The 21,610-nt window shown below is 41.1% G+C and overlaps 1 protein-coding gene across 1 annotated transcript in view; it reads right to left on the minus strand.

The window, feature by feature from the left end:
* The window catches only part of SPOCK1 (SPARC (osteonectin), cwcv and kazal like domains proteoglycan 1), a 317,830-nt gene extending 308,437 nt beyond the window's left edge, over positions 1-9,393 (minus strand). The window contains exons 1-2 of the mRNA XM_074916102.1: positions 9,205-9,393; positions 8,657-8,824 (exon numbers count right to left, since the gene is read on the minus strand). Coding sequence (XP_074772203.1) covers positions 8,657-8,824 — 168 coding nt within the window. The 5' untranslated portion in view covers positions 9,205-9,393. The remainder of the gene's footprint in view (positions 1-8,656; positions 8,825-9,204) is intronic.
* Between the last annotated feature and the right edge of the window lie 12,217 nt (positions 9,394-21,610).

A 21,610-nucleotide genomic window follows, 5' to 3' on the forward strand; every position in this document is an offset into this window, starting at 1 on the left:
CAGCAATCAGTGGATTTATGACACTAAGTTCATTAAAAGGACAGCTAAGATCACAGAATTAATTGATGCCCCCTTGTACCTATTTAATGAGAATGATTTTCTGTTATCCTAGATTACAAACCAAGCTGTAGAAGTGACAGATAAAAGACCAATCTACTCCCTGCCAAAACCTCTATTCAGTAGCTTAGCAATTTATCTGTAAACTGAATTTGGAATCATATCTTAGCCTTGAAACTCATTAGACATTAGATGTTCGGTCCAAATGCGTAATTTAATTTTAGCTGTCGACCTGCAGCAGCAAATCCAGCAATGATAAATGCTGGAGTTACCTACCCGATGACAGACTACTTACCAAGTTAAGACTTGGTAACTTCTCAGCAATAAAGCTGAAACAGTTAAGTGCTGAAAGTACAGAAATTCACACTGGGGGCAGCAGCATTCGCTGTGTTTCAACTTCACTTTCTTGTTTTGCTTGGAATCTATAAGATGTGTATTCTGTAGACTGTATATGTTTGATTTTCTGATAGGTTGATTCTTCCAGGGACTTTGAGGGAGCTGCTTCTATTTATGCTGCCCAGAAACCTGATCTTTCAGCCTTTTCCAATTACACAATGTCCTCCAAAAGCCAAAAAGAACTGTTCAATCTAACTGGTTCTTTCATGCACAGTTGTTCTTTGTCTAGGAGAACAAGAAGATGAGGAATATGAGAATCAAACTCAGGGCTCACTAAAGTCTTTGAGAATTTGGTCATCAGCTTGAATATAACCAAGGCCTTACCACAGCTCTTTTGGGCTAATCTCATTTTTGGTTACACAAGGGAAGAAATAATCACAGCCCTTGAATAAACAGATGTTATCAAAAAGAGTTTTCATGCCCTAGATATAATATTTGACCTCCATTTCCCCCATGAAGTCCTGCCTCTTGTAAAAGCAGCTCAGCTGCCCCACCCCGAATTCTGTCTTGTATTTCATCCTCAAAAAATGCACACATTGTTAAAGATGCACTGACTGAAATGACATATTTCTAGCCTCCTGGTTAAAACCATAAATATAGAGCAAACAGTTAAACTATCAGAGACAAAAAAAGCCAATAACCTCCCTGATGTTCAAAACATAGCATCATAACCAAGCTTTAACTTTTGGCACTTGAGAATAATGAGACTGATTTTCTCAACCCTAATCCTGGACAATTTACCTGAAATAAAAACTAGTATTATTTACTCATGGACACTTGAGCCTAATAACAGCTGTTACACTAACAGACATCAGAACTCAGCTTCCTAGGACTATTTTCAATCCACCCATTTTATATCGTCAGGGTTTTTTACCCTCTTTTTTCCTTTTGCAAGAGTGAGTTTTGACAAATACATAAACAAAATCTATCCCACAACTGTGTATCGGATTTTGATTTGCCATTTTTTCTGTCCCCCCTGCCCCAAAGGTGCGAACAATGTAATACATCAAAACTGGTTCTTCCACTTTTTTTTTTTTTTAATCTATGTTTAACCTCATGCTCATCAAGAAACAAAAGATTTCTCTTTTGTCCTTACAAAGGTGCAGGTGCTCTTCACATCATTTTATTTCCTAAAGCTCCTGCTGCAACTTTTAGCACATACAGTCTACATGCAAAAATGGAACAGAAGACTCATGTCCCAGGAATCTGACAAAATTACAGTTTAAATTTGTAATAAAGCAAGCCCCTATGGAAAAGAAATCCTATAAGGGGGGTGGGGTGGGGGAAGCAGCAGAATACAAGAACGGTTACTCTAAAACTCTAAAAACTTCTGAAACATTTCAGTGGAAACTTCAAATCTACAGAATGTTGTAGCAGGGATATGATTTGTGACTGCAGTCTTCAGAACATTTCTCTAAGTGTGAAAACTATTCCAGTTATAATATCTATTATACAGAAACTACCACTCTAGTTTTCTACTGACCTATTTAGCTTTGGAGTCTTAGGTAATTCCTAGGGAAGCTGGATAAGTGTCAGTTAATTACAAAAATCTGGCTCTCTGTACCTCCCAAATTAATTATTCTGACATAAATGCCATTATTTTTCCTTTGTCCACTGCAGAAGGAAAGTGTTAAGTTTGAGAAGGGCATTTTTAGTAAGCATATCTCTCTTGTTTGTAAGAAGCTGATTATGAATTATATTTGCACAGATTCAGTCTCATGGTTTGCTATTCTTTTAAACTTCATGGCAAGTACATCTCAGCTGTAATTTTCAATCGCATTTATATTCCAGCCCTGTCCCTCTGTCGAGTAAGAATTGCCCTAAGAGACAACCTATGCTCAGAGTGTCTGGGTAGACTTAATAAATCACATTTCAACCCTGTTGTACTTCACTCCAGATCTACTGGAATCCATACACACAATCTTCACCTTCAATTAAATCTCAAGGTGGGCTTGCAATGATAATCTCCTGGGAAGCAAGCCTGAGGTGCCTGTGTCCCATCACATAACCCAGTCACTTTACTGACTGGGTACACCCGTTACCTAGCTAGCAGGTATTCTTCAAGTGGATTGTAACCTTCCCCATGACTATCTTCACTACATAATTAGCAGGGCCTGAATGGTTTCTCCAGGAATACATGTATTGAATTTATTGATTACTGAATCACAGACAAACCTGTGCTTACATTTGAGGTGAAGAAAGTAGAAAATGTGGTGTTCTTGTAATAAACTGTAAGCAGAAAAATACTTCATTCTGCCTGTAGACCTAAATACAACACAGACAAAGAAAATGCAATCCCAAACTAAGTATCTTCCCCTTTGTGTATCTTGAAATTAGCTGAGTCCTTGGTAGTGAGACCACAATGAAGACATGGATCTGCCAGGGCAGCGAGAGTAGAAAGAACCAGGCAACACAAATGAACTGTTAGCTCAAAAATTCCGAAGGATCAGGGGATACTGGGTATGGCAGATCAGGTTCCATCACACCCGCAGCTGTATGGATGGGGAGCAAGACAACCATCTGCAAGGGGCTTTCAACTTAATGAATAGACACGTGTGATATAAAACTCCAAGGCCTCTAGAACCCCCAAATCCAAGTTTTCTTACAGTTTACTACATCATAATTTTTTTGTTAACATACAAACTACATATTGAAACCAAAGTGCTCATTAAGGTAACTTGTTTAAAACACAACTGTGGGTGGAGTAATAACCTTATTCCTGAATTCAGGAATAAGGTTATTTTTGTCACCAATTATCTAAGTTTTTCTTTATCTCAGCTTCACACAAGGCAGCTTTTGCTGTCCCTCTCTCAATAAACGTTCTGAAACAAATCTACTCTTACACAATCAGCTTTGTGTGAGTAAAGTAATATAATGTACTATTTTAAAACAGACTATTTTCCCCTATGATGCTGGAAGGCCTTTGCTTACTAACTCCATAAAAACTTAACCTTTCTTGAATTTCAGTCATCAGAAGTGCTCATATTTTTAATTAAATATTCTCTCACATATTTTACAATTTTGTTTCTTCAACAGAACCAGAAATCTTTCATTTTATGCATTCCTACAATATATCTGCTCTCCTCAGAGTAGCATTACTTTTGTTACTTAGAGTAACTCTGCAAATCAATGAAAGTACACAGGTTTTCCCTCTCATCTATTTCAAGCTGAGCTGCCAGGACTGAGAATAAATTCGTCTTAGCTCTCAATTCCATGACCTTCTACTTTGTACTTTTAAATTTCATTTCATTTATATTACTTGAGTTCCCAAGGTCTTCCAATTCTTCCTGCTTGGTATTCTGACCCTTCTCAGTATTGGTCATGTTTTCCAACTCTCTGCTATCAAGTTTCACTACCACACTTCTAATTTTTGGCTAAACAAATCAGAGAAAGTGCAACAAGGGGAAAAGCAGTGAAGAAGTGTGAAAAGCCAGCCCAAAGCCCAACAATCCATCAGTGGCAAAGCTGGAACAATATAGGTCCCCCAGTTCCTAGTCCTGTATTTGCTTACCACCTATCACTGTACTTCTGATCAGGTGTGAGGAGGAATTTACAGGCTCAGAAACGTGACGTACATGAATAACCAACAAATTGTCCCTTCAGTGGATTGCATCAGGGGATGGTAGTCCATGACCAACCTGGAAAATCTAGTAGCTAATCTAATCTACTTATATATAACTATTCATGCTGCTGGTAGTTATATGTAACTGTTTATCCACAGCCAGTAAGAAATGTATACACACAGGTGATCGTCTCAAAGCATCTCCAGGCATATGATGCACAGGGGTTTTAACATGATAGCCTGGAACTGAAACTCTGTAAGCAATAAAATTTAAAGAAACAGCTTAGTTAATGCTCAGAACGTGGTCTGGCAGGCTGCCATGCATCAACATGCACTGAAACCAGAGTTCATGCCAAGATTCTTAGCTTTCAACTTCACAGAAATTCCTTGTATGGTTTATACTAGATCCTCCAAGTTCGATTAGCTTTTTTCCTTCCTTTTTGCAGTTTAATCCATAGCTAGTTGAACTTATTACCTTTTTATATTTAAGCATTAATAATATAATAGACATAACTCCAAGTAGAAGTAATAGAATTAGTCTGTTCATATAATTTTGATTAAAGACAGGCCTAACACTAAGAGGACACTTATTCTATGCCTTCCGTGCCAAGCCTCTGTGAACGCAATGAGATGCTGCAGTGTGAACTATTACAATAACGTGTACAGCTATTCCCATAATAAATACTTTCTAGGACTCATCAGAATTCACTTCACATTCAAGTGTCGAATTTGCACTGAAACTCCTCTTAAGCCAAAGGATATCTCTCAACAGATTTGATCGAAAGATTGAGGCCTTAACATTTGTGTTCATAATATCACAAGGTCTCATTTGGTTCTCATATTCTTGATGTCTGCTTTTCCAAGCCTCAAATCTATACAAAGGAAATAGATGCAGGCCTGTCCTACAGACTCCAACTTGCTTACTTTTTTTTTTTTCTTTTTCTAGTAATAAATACATTAAACTAGACCTAGTCAGTTACTTAAGTATGTATCAAGTTACATTCAATAAATGGATTAGATGAATAACAAATTCCATATTACGATAAATCCTGAGCTCTGTCCTTTCTTTTTTCCAGCTTCCAACACACAACTGTGAGGAAGAAAAATACTACCATCCCCAGCTGTAAAATGGGACTTAAGGCAAGGCTAAGATTTTGTGATTTATCACACAGAAAGCCCACAGCAGACAAGAAAAAGGGGTCAAAGACAGGATTATCAAGTTCAGATTGTACTGAAAGCTTATTAATACATCAGATATTACACCATTATTGATACTGGACAGCTGGACAATATACAAGATTTTCAACAGCATGTGCCTCACAACAGGTAAGTCCCATTGATCTTATTCTTCATTTCCAGGCTCTGCTTGTTTGTTTTTTTTAAATGGAACACTTGAATATTCTACAAATTGTGTTCAAATTGTGAAAAGATTGTATTGTGAAGTATTGTTTTAAACTGACTCCTTGAGGCCTTCTGAAAATGTCGACAGGTCAACATTTCAGACTATTAAATTCAGTCAGACTTAAAAATTTAGCCCCGTTATGTGGATGTAATACAGACTTCAAATGAGGTATACTTCTATGCTCTCTTTTCACAGAAGAGTAATGGCTACTGGGCCATTAAGTGCAACTACCATGCTGTCTTTGCCCAAAAGAAATATGGGTCGTACTAAAAAAAACGATCAATAGCTGTCTTCTCAAATCAGGCCATATTGGACAATAGCTCAATAAGGTTGACCAACCAATTGATTTTGAAAAGAATAACCTGAAAAAGTTGAGAGAAGCCCAATTTAAAATTTTATATTCAATTATATATCATCCGGGAAAAAAACCACCCAGTACTACAACATTACAACAGATTTATACACACATACGTGTGAGCAGATGTTTGTGCTGCAGGCAGGGACAGAGTTTAAAGTGGCCACACCCAAAACAATCAAATCTGAGCTCCATACCTAGTGTTTCTCCTACTGTACATAAAGACACAGTTATGTAAATATTTGTGCAGTTTTATTTATATAACATGACATAAAGCTCCGAAAGCTACTAAAGGTAATGATGATAATTACTGCACCCTTCCTTCTGCTGATTTACAAGGTACAAACTAGGCCTCCGGCTCTGTAGTAGCTGTAGTGTCAGACCCAAGAAGGTTTTAACTGAAACATCTCTTCTATACTCCACCCTCCTGGGCAAAGCTCACATTGAGAACCTCGTGTAGTCATGATGGATGTATATATATATATATATATATATATATATATATATAGTGTCAGTTTAGGAAGGAAGGGAAGATAATTTCCCTACAATTCAACAATTATGAATGAAATGCTATTCTACCCCATCCACAGCAGTTAATCCTGTTATGTTGCATCTCACCAGTGTTCTAACAAATGTTTTAACAATCTATCCCTGACAACACAGGCGTGAAGCAAGGATCAGATTTCTTCTAATGACATCTCTGCATGCAAGAAGCGTGCTATCTCTACTATACCTACTACACTGGCAGCAACACTACCTATGCATGTCTTCATCTGTGGACACAGAACCTCTCACAGGAGATTATGATGCAGTAAATCGCTTTGGTTGGGGAAAAGTTATTAAGAGCTTAATTCCATATGCAAGCTTTTTATATTTTCTTTTTGGAAGGTGATTAGTAGTGTCTGTTAATTTGCCCCATAAAAGGTTTCATGGGTAATCATATGCATTCATAACATGCTAGTTTTGAAGTAATCAAATAAAATCATTAAGACAGCTAAGTAGAAAGATACCTAAACTCCGCATGAACTTTATACTATTTGCTTTTGCTTGGCAGAGGACTGGTTAAGAGGGTTTTTTCCCCATAATATGATTTTTCCTATAGAAAAGAGTTTTAAGGCTTTCCAGTTTTTGTTAGCGTTTTCAGAAAGTCTAAAAAAGCATTTTCAGATGTGAAACCTTAACACATGAAAGAGGCAATCTTCACAAACGTCTTCCACAGCAAGTAGAATAATTTCTCTGACAATTGCACTTGTGAGATTGGGGATGGGGGACAAGAACAGAAGTTGCAAGGACTCCAGGCTTTAAAAAAAAAAAAAAGTACATAAAATTAAATAAAAACTTTAAGCTCAAAAAGTGTGATTAATGCAAGGCCTCAATTTGGAAGGAGACTGTTAAAAAATGCCTCTTGCTGTAAATCTGTTCTTAGTTAAAAGTGGGTTTGGATTAATTTCTCAGTCCTTCATTCAATTTACCATTTTCAAATGCTGCTGAATTTTTACATCAAGTTAAATCCTTAACTTGCGTTCCCCAGGAAACTAAACCAGATATTAACAAAGATCCCTTGGAGCCTGGTAAAAATCTATGAATCTGTATTAACTGTAGAATCCCCTTAATAAATAGTAGCTACTGTACAAGCATGGGCTTTTCCAGACATCTATTACACAAGAACTTCAACAGTCCCAGTGGGTGGATGTCATCACAGTGACTGCACACAAATATACGATCTGACATATCTGTTGATACTGTTGTTAAGGCCATACTTTGTTATATTGAGATTCAGAGCAGCATGATTTCTCAGAGATGACCACAACTACAGAAAAATGTCGAGAGAATAAGCTAAGGAGACAAATCACATTTAACTGTAATACTCTGGCTTCCTCTTTGCAAAGTAAGATACAGTGGTAAGACCGCAGAGACAAACGCAAAGCATCAAAGTTTAACTTAATATATTACAAAACACCAGAGCTTCCTAACCAAACAAACACAATGTTACAGAATAGGACTCGCAGAGCTGCTAGCCAGCTCTGCTCTTCCCTTTCCAGCCACAGCTCACAAATCCCACGCTATAGAGAACACTTAACCTCAACGTGCTTATGATCAACGTTAACAGCAATGTTTCCCTTCTCCAGCCTCGGGCAGACTGAAGCAGCGTTTTCTGTGTGCGCTCCAAGAAAGCTTTTTCAGTGTATAAACAAAAGCAATAGAAGCTCTGTAAATATTACATTTCCCACAAACGTTGCATTTCCCTTTCTCCAGTGATTGATTTAATACACGCAATTGTATTCAAACTAGGGGAATTCAAGAATTAAATTTAAGCTTTAAAAAAAAAAAAAAAGTGATTTATATGTCATAAAGCATCTTGAAGCTACCCCTGTTTTCCAGACTGTAAAAAACCTGAGTCAAAGCATATATACCAGCGTCAAAGATCTCCATGAGCAGAATTGACAATAAAATATTTTTCCACCAAATCTGCAGGCAAAAAAAAAAAAGCTTCACTGTTTACCACCTTGTGGCCTGAACTGGTAAATATTCCCTTCTTACACACACACCGTCTCATCATTTTACAGTTAACTAGCCTCTTAAGCAGCAGGCACAGAAACTTCGCTCAAAGTTCCTCCCCAATGGAAAATTGAAGACCATACTCTTTCAGCGAGACCAACACGGAGCCCAAAGTGCCCCTATCGATGGGGTAAATCGAGAATACCGGGACTGACTGTCCAGCTTCCGAACAGCTCTGAACATCCTTCACACGAGCAGCAACCGGTTGCCCAAGCTGCATCTCTCTTCTCCCCACAGCTTCTAAAAGCCAGCAGCCTCCCGTTGAAAGGATGCTACGGCCAAAAGGAACAAGCAAGAAGGATGCGGTAAAGGGAGAAGTACTTACATCCCTGAATTTGTTCCAGTACTTGTCTTTATCGTACTGCGAAACGGTGCTCAGCCATTTGTCGTTGTCCAGGAAATTGCCATGATTGCTATTACTCGTGATGATTTCAGGATGACGGCTCTCCACTTGCAGGAAGCACCAGGCAGCGATTACCAGCACCCCCGACATCTGCAAGGAGAGAGGAGCGGAGAGGAGCGGAGCGGCGGCGCGGCCGCGGGGGCGGCTTCCTCGGGCAGGGAAGTTTGAGGGACCCCAAGTTCGGGTTTGTCTCCCCTCAAGCCCCTCACCAACTTCTGGCTGCGGAGCTGCCCGGTCCGCTGGGACCCACCCAGCCCGCCCAGCCTGGAGGGGCGGGGAATAACAACAGTAATAAGAACAAAAATTATAAAAATAAAAGCAGGTCACCTGGCGGCGGGCAGACACCAGCCGGGGGGGGGGGGGGGGGGGGGGGGAACACAGAGCTACGAAACCCCGATAAAACCTCCCGCGGGAGCAGCCAGCGCTGCCTCCGCGAAGTTTGGCTGCCAGGGCGGGGAGGCAGCCCCTACCTCCGGGCAGTGCCGCCGGCCGGGGCGCGGGGCTCCGGGCACCGTGCGCGCCGCCGCCGCCTCTTCTTCTTCTTCTTCTTTTTCCTCCTCCTCCTCCTCTCTTCCTCCTCCTCCTCCTCCTCCCGTCCTTTGTACGCTGCCGGGGCGGCGGGTCGGGGAGAGCCGCCGAACCCCCCGCGTAGGCGCCGTCCGCGGCTCGGGCTGCGCGGGGCTGTGCGGGTGCGCGGGGCCGTGCGCGCGCGCGCGGTGCCGGGGGCGCGCGGGTGCCCGCGAGCCGCGGTCTGGCGCCATCTACCGCCGCGCGGCTCCCGCGCTGCCGGCGCCCGCCCGAGGCGGAGTCGCGCGCCCCGCGCCCGCCCGCAACGGCCCCTCGGGGCAGCGCGGAGGGAACAGAAGTGCTGCCCCGCCGTCCTCCCCGCGCCGGAGAAATCCGGGGAGACTTGTCACAGAATCACAGAATCGTCCGGGTTGGAAAAGCCCTTGCAGCTCCTCCAGCCCAACCATGACCCTCACCCTGACCGTTCCCAACTCCCCCAGATCCCTCAGCGCTGGCTCAGCCCGACTCTTCAACCCCTCCAGGGATCCCGGGGACTCCCCCCTGCCCTGGGCAGCCCATTCCAACGCCCAACAGCCCCTTCTGCACAGAAATCCTTCCTCAGAGCCAGCCTGACCCTGCCCTGGGCAGCTTGAGGCCATTCCCTCGGGGCCTGGCGCTGGCTCCTTGGCTCCAGAGAGACATCCCCCCTCTCTGCCCCCTCCTGTCAGGGAGTTGCAGAGGGCCAGGAGGTCTCCCCTCAGCCTCCTCTTCTCCAGACTGAACCCCCCCAGTTCCCCCAGCCGCTCCCCAGCAGACCTGTGCTCCAGACCCTGCCCCAGCTCCGTTGCCCTTCTCTGGCCACACTCGAGTCATTCAATGGCCTTTTTGGGGTGAGGGGCCCAAAACTGAACCCAGGAATCGAGGGGCGGCCTCACCAGTGCCGAGTCCAGGGCTCAGATCCTTTCCCTGGCCCTGCTGGCCACGCTGGTGCTGATGCAGAGAAGAGGGGCCCCCACCGCTGGGCCAGGCGAAGGGGCCGCGGGGTGGTTACGGATTTGTGCCTTGGCCCCGAAAAGCCCCCGTGGTGGGGCAGGGCCGCGCTGCTGGGGAGGATGTCTGTGGGGAAAGCAGGGGTGGCCTCTGCAGAGCTATCCCGCTGAATTCCTCACTACTGCTGCACTCTGAAGAGTTAGAGAGCCACAAAACTGGCCTCAAAACCACAAAACCCCCTACAAACGCCAGCTTTTATAAACCCTGGGTAGGATAGGGCTGTCTTGAGGCAATGGTTTTATAGTTTACAAAAGTGATGACATTTCAAAGACACAAAAGTCATCCCAGGTTTCTTAATGTCTTTAGACAAGGAGCTCCCCTCCCTTGGTCAACACATTCCACACCATGAAGAGGTTTTAGCTCCCACAACCAGATGCAGAAGTAGGGGACTGCCCAGGCCAGCAGAAGGGCGTAGGGGAAAGCCATCTTCTATTTTTAAAAATGGGAAGGAGACAGATGAGGGGAGCTATATACCGATCTAGAAGCAAGACTGAAAGGAGGAGACCATCTCCAGCAAGAAAGGAGAAAGATGTCCACTGTCAACTCAGGAGGTAGGAAGGAGGGCTGGGCAATGTCCTACACTGGGATTTGGGTGATGTTGCTGTATCCATCCCCACAGACCATGAGGAAGGCCCTCTTCTTCCTCTTATGTCTAGTATTTCGAGAGATAGGAAAAAGGAAAATTTCGCTTCCACCATTTCTAAGATATGGAAAGCTCTCATTGAGGATCTCGTTCTCTGCACCTGGATGGAAGAGAGAATTCATCCCCTCCTAATTAACATGATGCCCCAAAATGAGGACATATATGTTTGCTGATCATTTTAAATAGAGCTGTGAGTTCCGTTCCGTAAGACATTTTTCAAATATGGTTCATTATCTTGTACATACTGCATTTTCTCTCAAAAAAACCCCATCAACAGGGTTAATTCCACTTTTCCCAAACAGACACATTAGGCGTTTCTTTAGTAACACAGAAAAGGGTCGTGTTTATTTATTTTTTACTGCTATATCTGAGCACTGAACTCAGTATACAGATCTATTCCTAAATCTGTTTTTAAATACAGTTCCTAAATAGCACATAACCACAATAAAAGCCTCTGGGACTGAAAAAAAACCCATGAGGTTTTATTAATTTTAATAGCATAGAAAAAGTACATTTGCATGTAAGTACCCCATATTGCGTTCTCCCCCTGGTGCACATAGAATCTAATGAAAACTACGTGCCTGCAGGAGGGTAAAATATATCCCAAGAAAAGCCAAAAATGGAAGAAATCCAAACCAAAGCCCTGAAGATTTGGATGTAAATCCATATCCAAATGGATTCATTGGATATTGGATTCATATCCAATGGTTCCTCCTTGGCTCCTATACTGGGCTATACTGTTCTTCCGATGGTGGTCCAGAGTAAGTGTTCCTCTCAAGCATCTCTGTTGTGCACAGACATTCCCATAAAGCTGTTTGTTTCAGTAACAGACAAGGTTTGTAAAACTTCCACCTGGCAGGGTGAACACAAGCTTTCACCTTTCCTACTTAGATTAACAGAGCAACTGTGCAGTTTGTTCTGTGTGGGCCTCTTCTGTGAGGCTTTTAACAACAGAGAATTTGTCTTCTCTGCACAGACGTTAAAGATCTTGCACCATCTTAAATCTCATGGTTAAGAGATTTCCTCAGTGAGTTTACAGAAATCTGTTGTCATTCAGCTATATACAGTTCCATTTGACTCATGTTTCACCCCAGACATTGCTGCATTTCAGCACTGTCCTACACAAACCACGTTACCTGTTACACAGTTGAGGATTTTTGTGCACAAGGAACTACACCAGTGCTTCCAGTTTTGCATAGATGCACTAGTTACTATTTTCGTGATCCCACTGGAGGTCAAACCAATTTAATCCTCCCTTGACCATTTCTTCAAGTCATGAATTGCCAGGCCAGGCTGGTAAAGAGCAGCAGAACATTGTTTCCACCAGAAGTTGTAGGAGTTCTACCCATTGTATGTTCACAGCAGCAGTTAGCTCATCCCTGTAAAACACACTTGTTAGCAGAGCACGCCAGGCTCAGCCCTTAGTGGCTTCGGCACAGTTGACTTCACTTAAACCATGAAGCAGGCTGATATGCTTTCCAGTCAAAGACCTGAATGACAAATTACAGAAACATTGTATATAATGTGACTAATTACATTTTTACTTGTAGCTTTTGTGTCAGAAATGTGTCTTCATTTATTTAATTACTTCATAATCCCATATTCAAAACATGGCTAATCTTTCTTGATCCAGTAAAACATGGGCTTCCTGTTTAATCCTGATAGCAATCTCCATCACTCAGCAGCTGCAGCATTTCACCTCCACACTGTTTATCATCCATGACTAGAATTGAAACACCCTTGCCGGCTGGTTTTTATCTCTGGGCAGTGCTATAATTGCCTCTAATTCTGATCCAAGAATATAATATTAGAGATCTCTCTATAGTGGATGAGTCAACTATTTGGTATTTCGGATGTAAAAAGCTCCTTTGTTCCAAGTTAGAAGAACTATTGAAGAGTTAAAAATATGATTTTTTTTTTTCTGTGCTTGCAGCTGTAGAAAGTGCCACAGTATTGATTTTGGATATTATTTGATAATTCACTCCAACTGTATAAATCAACTGATCAGAAGTTGTAACTGTGCCCATGCCCTGCCAGCTCCTCCATGCTGTCGCCTGTCCAGGTTCATTCTGGAAGCAGAACCTTCTGGTGCAGAAAGCCTTTCACACGCGCAGGCATCACGGGCCAGATCTCAGCTCCAGCTAAATTCCCCACGCAGGGGAATGTTACAGTCATCTTAACAGGACGCCACGGGGCTTTCAGTTAATAAAGCCTTCAGCACCAGTCTTGCAGGCAGCATAATGACGTACGTTAACTTCCCCCTAGACCAGAGTGAGGATGCTCGGAGAACCGAGCCAGCCACTCCTGTTCTCCCTAAAGCTCCACTGAACTTGGCCCACATCATATCCAGTAGTCAGCAGCTGTGTACCCAGTAGGGTAAAGGCCGTGGCAACAGCACGTAAGTGTCATCATGTAAAGAATTTTACTTCCCCCAGTTATATTTGGCAGTAAGACACATTTTCACCTTCTTGATTGCTTCCATAGTTCTTGAGGCAGTGGCTGCAGCCTTTGTAGTAGAGCCTTGAAAATCTTCTGTGGACTTTTATTGATGGTTTTTCCCTACCTCTTGTAAGGCACGATTCCACTGACTTCATTTTTTTAAACATTCACTCAGGAAAGAAAATCTTTACAGTTACAAATGTTTAAAGTGCATTTCTGGACTTTACTGTGCACCAGACTCCTTCATTACCGGATTAGGAAAATTAAGTTCTTGTAATTTAACTGGATTTTTTAAAAAAATCACTAAAAACGTACATGCAGGGGCACAGACCTTTATTTAACATCCCTTTGTATCTTCTAAATACTGCTGTATCCTTTTAATAGACAGGGGTTTTATTTCTGCCTGCGATTCTCAGAACTGCAGATTCAGCTTTGTTAGCTCTGCTGGGCAATTGTGCAGAAAAAAAAAAACTAGTTTAACCTGTACAATAAGTGATTGTTGGCTTATACAAAGTTCCTGAGACATTTGTCCATTTTACAACAGACTGTAATGCATTTGCTTTAAAAATACTAAAAATACATCTTCTGATTTGACCTCTTTATTCACCTGTGCTCCTGGCCTCTCCTCTATATGACAGCCACATTTCATTGCAATAATGCCTGGAATTTTGCAAGAATCTGCTAAATGCTTGCAACCAGAAGTGCAAATATGTCACATGGTAGGAAAGTCATGGATTTCTTGCAGAAAAAGTGGCACCAGCTACTTTGGAGATGTTGCTGTTGGTGCCATCCCCTCTGTCCTCGTCCTTCTGAAGCACTTCACCGCAGTGTCAGTGATTCCAGTGTAACAGAAAGCATCCACTGACCTGGAAAGATCCTACAACATGTTCTGCAATCTATTTGCTAATGTGTATTAGTTGTAATATCCCAGAATAAAGTGAATTGAAATACTGGCAAGGACTGGACAAAGTAAGAGCTGAACAGTTTATGGTAGAGAGGTATAAGAAAGAAAACAGCTCAAGCAAAAGAACAATAAAAACAATGACTAAATAAAGTGACTTATCACCTACAAAAGTTGGAGGCAGATTTCTGGACCGAGTTTTTCCCACTTTGCAAAGCTATCTTGCCCACAGGTGTCTAGAAGATAAAAGAGAAAACTACATTTAAAATTGAAAAGACTTGTGTTCACATAAAGCGTATAATCAAATACAAGGTTACATTTAAACTGAAAGATGAGATTGAGGCAGGTATTCACGATGTTAAACTTTTGCCTTCTGAGGCTAATCCTCAATTTCCTCTGTCAAAAGGAATAAGAAACAAGCCGTTCTGAATGATGCCTCAGAGCAGAAGTCTAGCCTAGCCACTGTGGATTGTTTTCTGAAGGATGACACTGACTCCAGAAAGAGCCTACAAAACCAGAGGCACACTAGGTAAAAGCTAGGCCTTGTGATTACTGTCCTCAGGACCTGCAGACTAACATAAAAAAATAACTTTATTCACATCAATCAGTCTATTCGGATCATATCAGAACATTCATCAATTTAAAGACTAAGTGTTTAATGGGAAGATAAACCCTGCATATTTGACAAATGGTTTCACTTTCTTATCTTTTTAGCGGGTATGGTGATCATGACAAAAGTAATTTTATGGTATTTCACAAAGTATCTTGTAAAATGGCAACCTTATTTTATAGTGGCTTTTATTACTACTGGAACTTTTACTAGGAATTGCATCACAAAGATCGGTTAACATAAATATTGCAGTGAAGAGCTCTCACCGTTTAATGCCAGAGTTAACTCTGCCAATGCAGCCTTCATTTTCAGCTAGAAAAGGTCATTAGAATTAAATTTGTCCTCAGACTTCATACTTAGCTGGGATGAAACATTGGTATGTAGTTTTGTAGCTCTGTTCAGCCTGGAAAATATCATCCCAAGATTTGCCACTGTCAAGCAGTCTTAGAGAGCTGCCTTAAAGCCTCTCTGTAATATATGATCAGAAACAGAGGTTTGGAGTTTAACATGGAATATCAAATGGGTTTGTTCAATATTTACCACAGTAAGATCCTGTTTTGAACATCCATGAGACACCACAGCACCAAACAATAATAAATAACAGCATTTACACAGTCAGATTTCAGAAATCACATTTGCATGGAAGATGGAGCATCATTAATGGCTGAACTGCAGAAATTCAATTTGCATTCATATAAATGTTAAAATTTCAAGTGTGCTTGTTCTTTCCCCGTGTTGTTATTTTCTTCTTTTTAAACTTTCTCAATTTTCCCCATTTTTGCTACTTTTTTCTTTTCTCTCTAACACAATCTTATGCAGTCTTCACATTTTGAGCTCTTTATGGTTCTTTCTTCCCTTTCTCCTCTCATTTACTCCCCTCTTCCCATCCCCCTATTCTCTTGCTCATATAAACACATACTGAGATCCTTATAAAAGCAGAAGCTTTCCTGGAGATTACGGAGCCAGTCTGGAAGAAGTGCTGCCTGATGGACGAAGAGTCCCAAAACATCTTGCAGCTTCAGAGGCCAGGCTTGGCATCAGCCCAGTTACATATGGTTAACATCAGATTTGAATTTGCTGAGTAGCATGAAAACAAGAAGAGCCGGGGATTTATTGTACCAAACAATCTTCTGGCTCTCACTAAACCCTCTTTTCATTAAAGAAAATAAAACAAAAGTATTGATGTCTATAGATGAGGACAATAAAGATGAGCCACAGAGGAGCCGTAATGGTTTGAATACTCATAAACCCTTCTCAGTCTTTGTGGCTTCAGTGTTTTCCTATGGGGGATGATGTTAAGAATGTGCTAGAATGCAATACGCTCAGATAATGCAGAGAAACAATTTTCTTTCTCCCTGCCGCTACGTTTTAGGCACGAAGCTTAAGCTCTCTAGGGAAGCTGATGATTCTCATTGCCAATAACTTGAACCCTTATGGAAAACCAAATGCTGTTTCACATTCACTGAATCCCTTGAAGTCAGCGTGCTTAAAATGAAGAGTTTGGGTAGGAAGGGAAGAGAGTCATTAGGGGTGGCAATAGTTGAACGAGAAGTAAAAGGTCCAAGATAGGGTCAGCATCAAGGGTCTGCTAGCACCCAGGGTCACTGTAGGGAATTTGAGGACTGTGGACCAGACGCCCCGAGTGTGGCATGAGGGTTCTGAACATTCATTTCTCAGCCAGCTTTGGGCCTTGGGATGCTGAAGGTGACTGACAGAAATCTGACCATTGGCTCCGATCTGCTACAAGTCTGTATCGCTGTATCTACCCCAGCACAGTCATTGCTCAGGTGTGGCAGGGGCAGACCTTGATCCAGCTAAACAGTCCCGCTGTTATCAACAGCCAGTTCAGTCACGTGTACTTTAAGCAGGTCCTTGCACTGGCCGCAGTAGTGTGCCAAGAACCATGCAGTGGTCAAAAAATGGACAAAAATTTAAAAAGAACTCTGAACAGCTTAATCTGCTTCAAGCAATTACTGATTTGTCTATAATAACAGGATTATAAAAAGAAAAATAACCCCCAAACCCTGATAATACTGTTAGGAAAATGTCTTACCCACAGTGACAGTCTCTGAAAACGTGGACAATGCAAAACCTGGTGTCAGTGAGCGTGGAGACTGGCAGACAGACAGTAGCCTTATTTCTCACAGTAAGTGATTCTGAAGTGCTTGATGTGTTTTCAGTTAACTCTGGCCAAATTTGAAACTGTATTAAAGGAATCTAACTAGTACTTCACTCTGCATAGAAATGAAAGACGAGTGTTAAGTTTTTAAATGCAGAGTACAAAAAGAATAGAAGAATTTGTCCATGTTCTAATGCAGCCCAAGGTCTTGCAATTCCCGGGTGTGTGGGAGGAAATGAACCCACCAAGGGAGGAGGAGACAAGCTCACAAGTGGGAACAAAGCTCTGGCAGAGAAACTGCAAAAGACCCAGAATTCACCCCAGACAAAGCAATCAGAATCTGCCAAGCAAAATTCACGCTACAGTGAAATTTATGGAAGGTGGGCAGTGCTCTGATTCCATAGGGAGTAGAAATAATCTTCTAATATTTCAAGAAAGTATGCCTGGGGCCAGGAATATATACAGAGCGAAATGTCAAAGTCCACACAAAAAGTAGCACACGGGATGGCACGCTGTGCCATATATTTGAGCCAAAATTTTACTGATGCCTGGGAAGAAATGCACTAATGGCAAAGGCTTACATAATTTCACAGGCCCTAGAAGAACATGTGCTGCATCAAAAACCATGACAGTGTCATTAGCGGCTCAGAAACATTCTTCACAGGAGCAGCGCGTAGCACTGCAGCAGAAGATGGACTATCTGCCTTAGAGGAACTGAAATGTATTAATTTTAGGTTGGATTTTGGGGAACAAGCCAATGGAATGCCAAAAATAGTATTCTTGGAAAAGAAAAAAAAAAAAAAAAAAAAAAGAAAAAGAAAAGAAAAGAAAAAAATAAAACAAAACCAAACAGAATAAGCTAAGGGACTGTGACTCAGGGTATTTTAGTGTGGAACTCACACATTCTCTTAAGAGGGTTAATCAAATCTAGAGGGACATGAATTTGAGAAAAGCTACACATTACATTTGCTTCCAGGGAAAATAAGCCTATTGTTTGATTCCTGCTTTTGATGATTCCAAGGCACTGGAAAAGCAGAAAATCCAAAATAAATAAGGAGCATATGTGAGTGTCTTGCAGGGGATATTTCAGGAGGTATTTCAAAACAAAGAAAAAACATATAAAAGTTCCTTTCACTTTAAGGCAGAAATTTAAAAAAAAAAAAAAAAGGACAAGAAAAAAAGCATCAAGATTCAGTACTCATTGCTCTATCCCAAGGGAAGTATTCCCTTGAGATGGAGAAAAGGTAGAACCTTGTCCTCATGATTAGATTCCAAGGAACTAACGGCAGAAACTGGAAGTGTTTTTCACCAAGGGACAGAAGTCCTTGAAACAATACACCTTTCTTCTTTGTGCATCATCAGGCTCTGAGAAGAGTCCCTAAGGAGGGAAATGGTGTATAAGCAGACAAGATGCCTTGTGAGAGACTTCGCAGATTGATTAGATGGCTTCTTGAAGTCTTTCTGCCCCTATGCTTTTGATTCCTCATTCTTGTACAGCCAACAACCCTTCTAGGAAAGATATGTCTTTTTCCATCCTTTCTGAGGGGATTTTTGGTAGAAAAAGTAACATTTTTTTTCATGACACAAAAGATATTAAGATTTTCATCAAGGGCAAAAGCACTGTATCGATATAAAATCTCCAGGCAGCATTGGGAGTAACAAGAGCTACCGAAGTAAGAGACCCTACAAATAAAATTAAGTAGATTCCATGCAGTATAAATAATAAATGAGAAAATGAGAGAATCTAATAGAGCCAGGAACATCATCCTTTGACACCATAAATATATTCCTCCAACACACAAAAAGAAGGTATGAGGATTTCTTGAATTAATTCACTGCAAAAGGGTATTTGTGTTTAATATAACGTCTGAAACCTGAAAGCGGTGATGGGGATGGAGTTTGACTTTCCAGGTATCATAGCTTGATCAGGACAGGTCTGGTTTCAGGTAAGCGAGCTGTATTACACACGTAGGTGCAAGTTAACCCAGTTGAAAACCAGATGGTCTGTCTCACATGATGCAGGCTCCCCACGCCAGCATCTGTGGGGTCGGCAAAATAGGAACAGTGCTACTCGGTCTGGATCTGGTTTGATCTTGCAAATCAATCTTGACTTGCCAATCATGTCAAACTGTAACCAGTTTTGAAGTCTGGGACACTATGATAGAGTAAACAAAGATGGTTATAGATATTTTTTTTCCCAGAGAGTAGTCAGTTCTCTTACTCTAAAGACTGTCATGTCTGCAAAAACCTAGTTGTAATATGCTCAGATAGAAAAGGAATTTTTCACCTCAGTCAGGTTTTTTTAAAGTACTTTGGGATCCTAAAGTCAGCTCAAACTGAGTATAGACAACTTACTGCCATTGCCAGGGTATCTGGCAAATAACCTGTTGAGAAGATTATTTTTCCTCATCTACAAGCACAGAATTCTTGGTTGCATGCACACACTCTGGAGCATTTGACAGAAATGCAACTGAGCAAAGTGCAGAGCTTGATTATATACATGTTTTTCTAAATTCAATTCACAAAACCAGCCCGTCTGACCTCAGATGAAGTAAAAACTGCAAGTTCCAAAGCTACAGTTGAGATCCCCCTGAAGAAAGAAATTAATACTATTAGCACAAGTCAGGTCTGCATGTTCCTGGACCATATACTTTTTATAATGAGATTATTAAATTGTTAAAGGGGCAAAGATAGTGATCCCCCAAGGCTTCATATAAAAATGTGTGAACATATACACAAAGGTGACTTTAGACATTGAAAAGTCTAACAAAATGTCTGAAGTCTGCCCTCAAATGAAGCATGAGCTATTAAATATTGTCACCTAGGCCAGCAATAGAGACCACACTGAGTGAAAGAGCACATTAGGAGACAATCACCATCACACTGATGCCACATAAAAAGAATTGCCTGTCCTCTGCTGTCCTCTCCAATGGAAGGATTTAACAACAATGACTAGAAACAACTATATAATAGTTACATTCTTCTCTGTCCCCCTCAGCAGCTTTCTTGCAAGATGCTACAATTAAAGAGACAATCCTATGTCTCAATTTATTTTTCTAGATATGTAAATACTGACTGCTTAGAATGTGCGATTTCAAGCCATTAATTTGAAATATGGCTTCAGACTTCTGACCAGTATTTCTCATCATTCATAGTCCAAAGGATTGCTGGGAGAAAGTGTCAAAAGAACAAAGAACCTGCCCAGACAGACTGGAGTTGTTTCCAGACTTCACACTGAAATTAAAAAAGAGTTTTAGCACAACATGAGTCATCACTTGCTGACACTTTATTCAACAGACAACTGAAAACCTGTTGCCTGGATGTTCAAAAATTAAAGCTGCACTCATCAGACACATGGAGCTAAAAAATTGCAAGAAGGGGTAAAACCAGCTGTGGAGCTGGGTCTCAGATTTAACCCAGAGCTCTCACTTGAGATTTCTCTGTCTCTAAACCCCAGAAAGAAGGATGTAAGAGCACAAAAACCTGACTCTATCTGGCTTACTGTGATAACCCTGTTTTCCTGTATCAGGGATGAATGCAAACTGTTATGTTCCCTGCAAAATACAGAGTGTGTAATTAAGACTAGATGTTTACATACTGGTTTACACCTAATAAATACGTAGTGACAAGAAAGGATACGAAGTACAATTCAGCAAGAGCATAATGTTATTTAAGGTCATATGGGAAAGCACTGAGTAATGGATTTCTCTCAGTTGAATATAAAAAATACAACCCCCTCTCTCTTTAAAACAATACAAGGCACTCTTTTAAGGGGTGGGATATTTGCAACAGAGATACACTGCCATCACAGCATTGGACCATGTGTTGTTACAGAAAAACCAGAACTTTCAGCCTTTATAAAAAAAGTGAAGGAATAAAATGGGAAAACATATAAGGAATGAGCAAAATTTCTGGTGAGATAAAGATATTGAGACTCATATACATTTCAAAAATCAAGTTCAGTCTTATTGTGGGCCTAAATGTCTCCCCACTGAACATTTAAAGTTTATGCTCATGGTTTTAATTTCAATATGCATTTTTGTTAAATAAAGATTACATATTTTATATTTCTCACAGAAGCTGTATAAGAATTTCAGAGAAATCAGTGGCAACATGATGAGAAAAGGTTTTGGAAATTTATGCTGAGTTAAACAGTAAGGTTGTTATGGCAGTTTTGCATTCATTGGCCTGAATGTGTCTGGTTTTGCTTATACCTCTCCATAGAAATTTATCTACATGATTATTCAAAAACACCGAGAATTTTATTTTAATATGGGATGTCTAGAAGGGCAACTAGACCAAGGCCAAAGGTTGGCCTTGGAAAGGTTGGCCTGTCTGGAAAGGTTATCCTTAATGAATTGCAGACAGGCAAAAATAGAAAGTATTTGTCAAAGTGGGGACGAACCCAGTAGCAGTGGCAGGTGGGAAGGAAGCGTCTTTGCAGAGCAGCACCTTAGGGTACGCTGCAGCCTCTGACTGGGTATTGCTCCTGCTCTGTTTGTGGTGGAACCTATAAACAGGTTATGTCTGCAGTAGAGTTATTAGACTTGTCAGATAGAAATGAATGATTGAAAAATGACCAGTAAATATGTTAGCCAAGCATTTAA

Source organism: Athene noctua, chromosome 12 (genome assembly GCF_965140245.1).
Source record: "Athene noctua chromosome 12, bAthNoc1.hap1.1, whole genome shotgun sequence".
In the NCBI taxonomy this organism is placed as follows: Eukaryota; Metazoa; Chordata; class Aves; order Strigiformes; family Strigidae; genus Athene; species Athene noctua.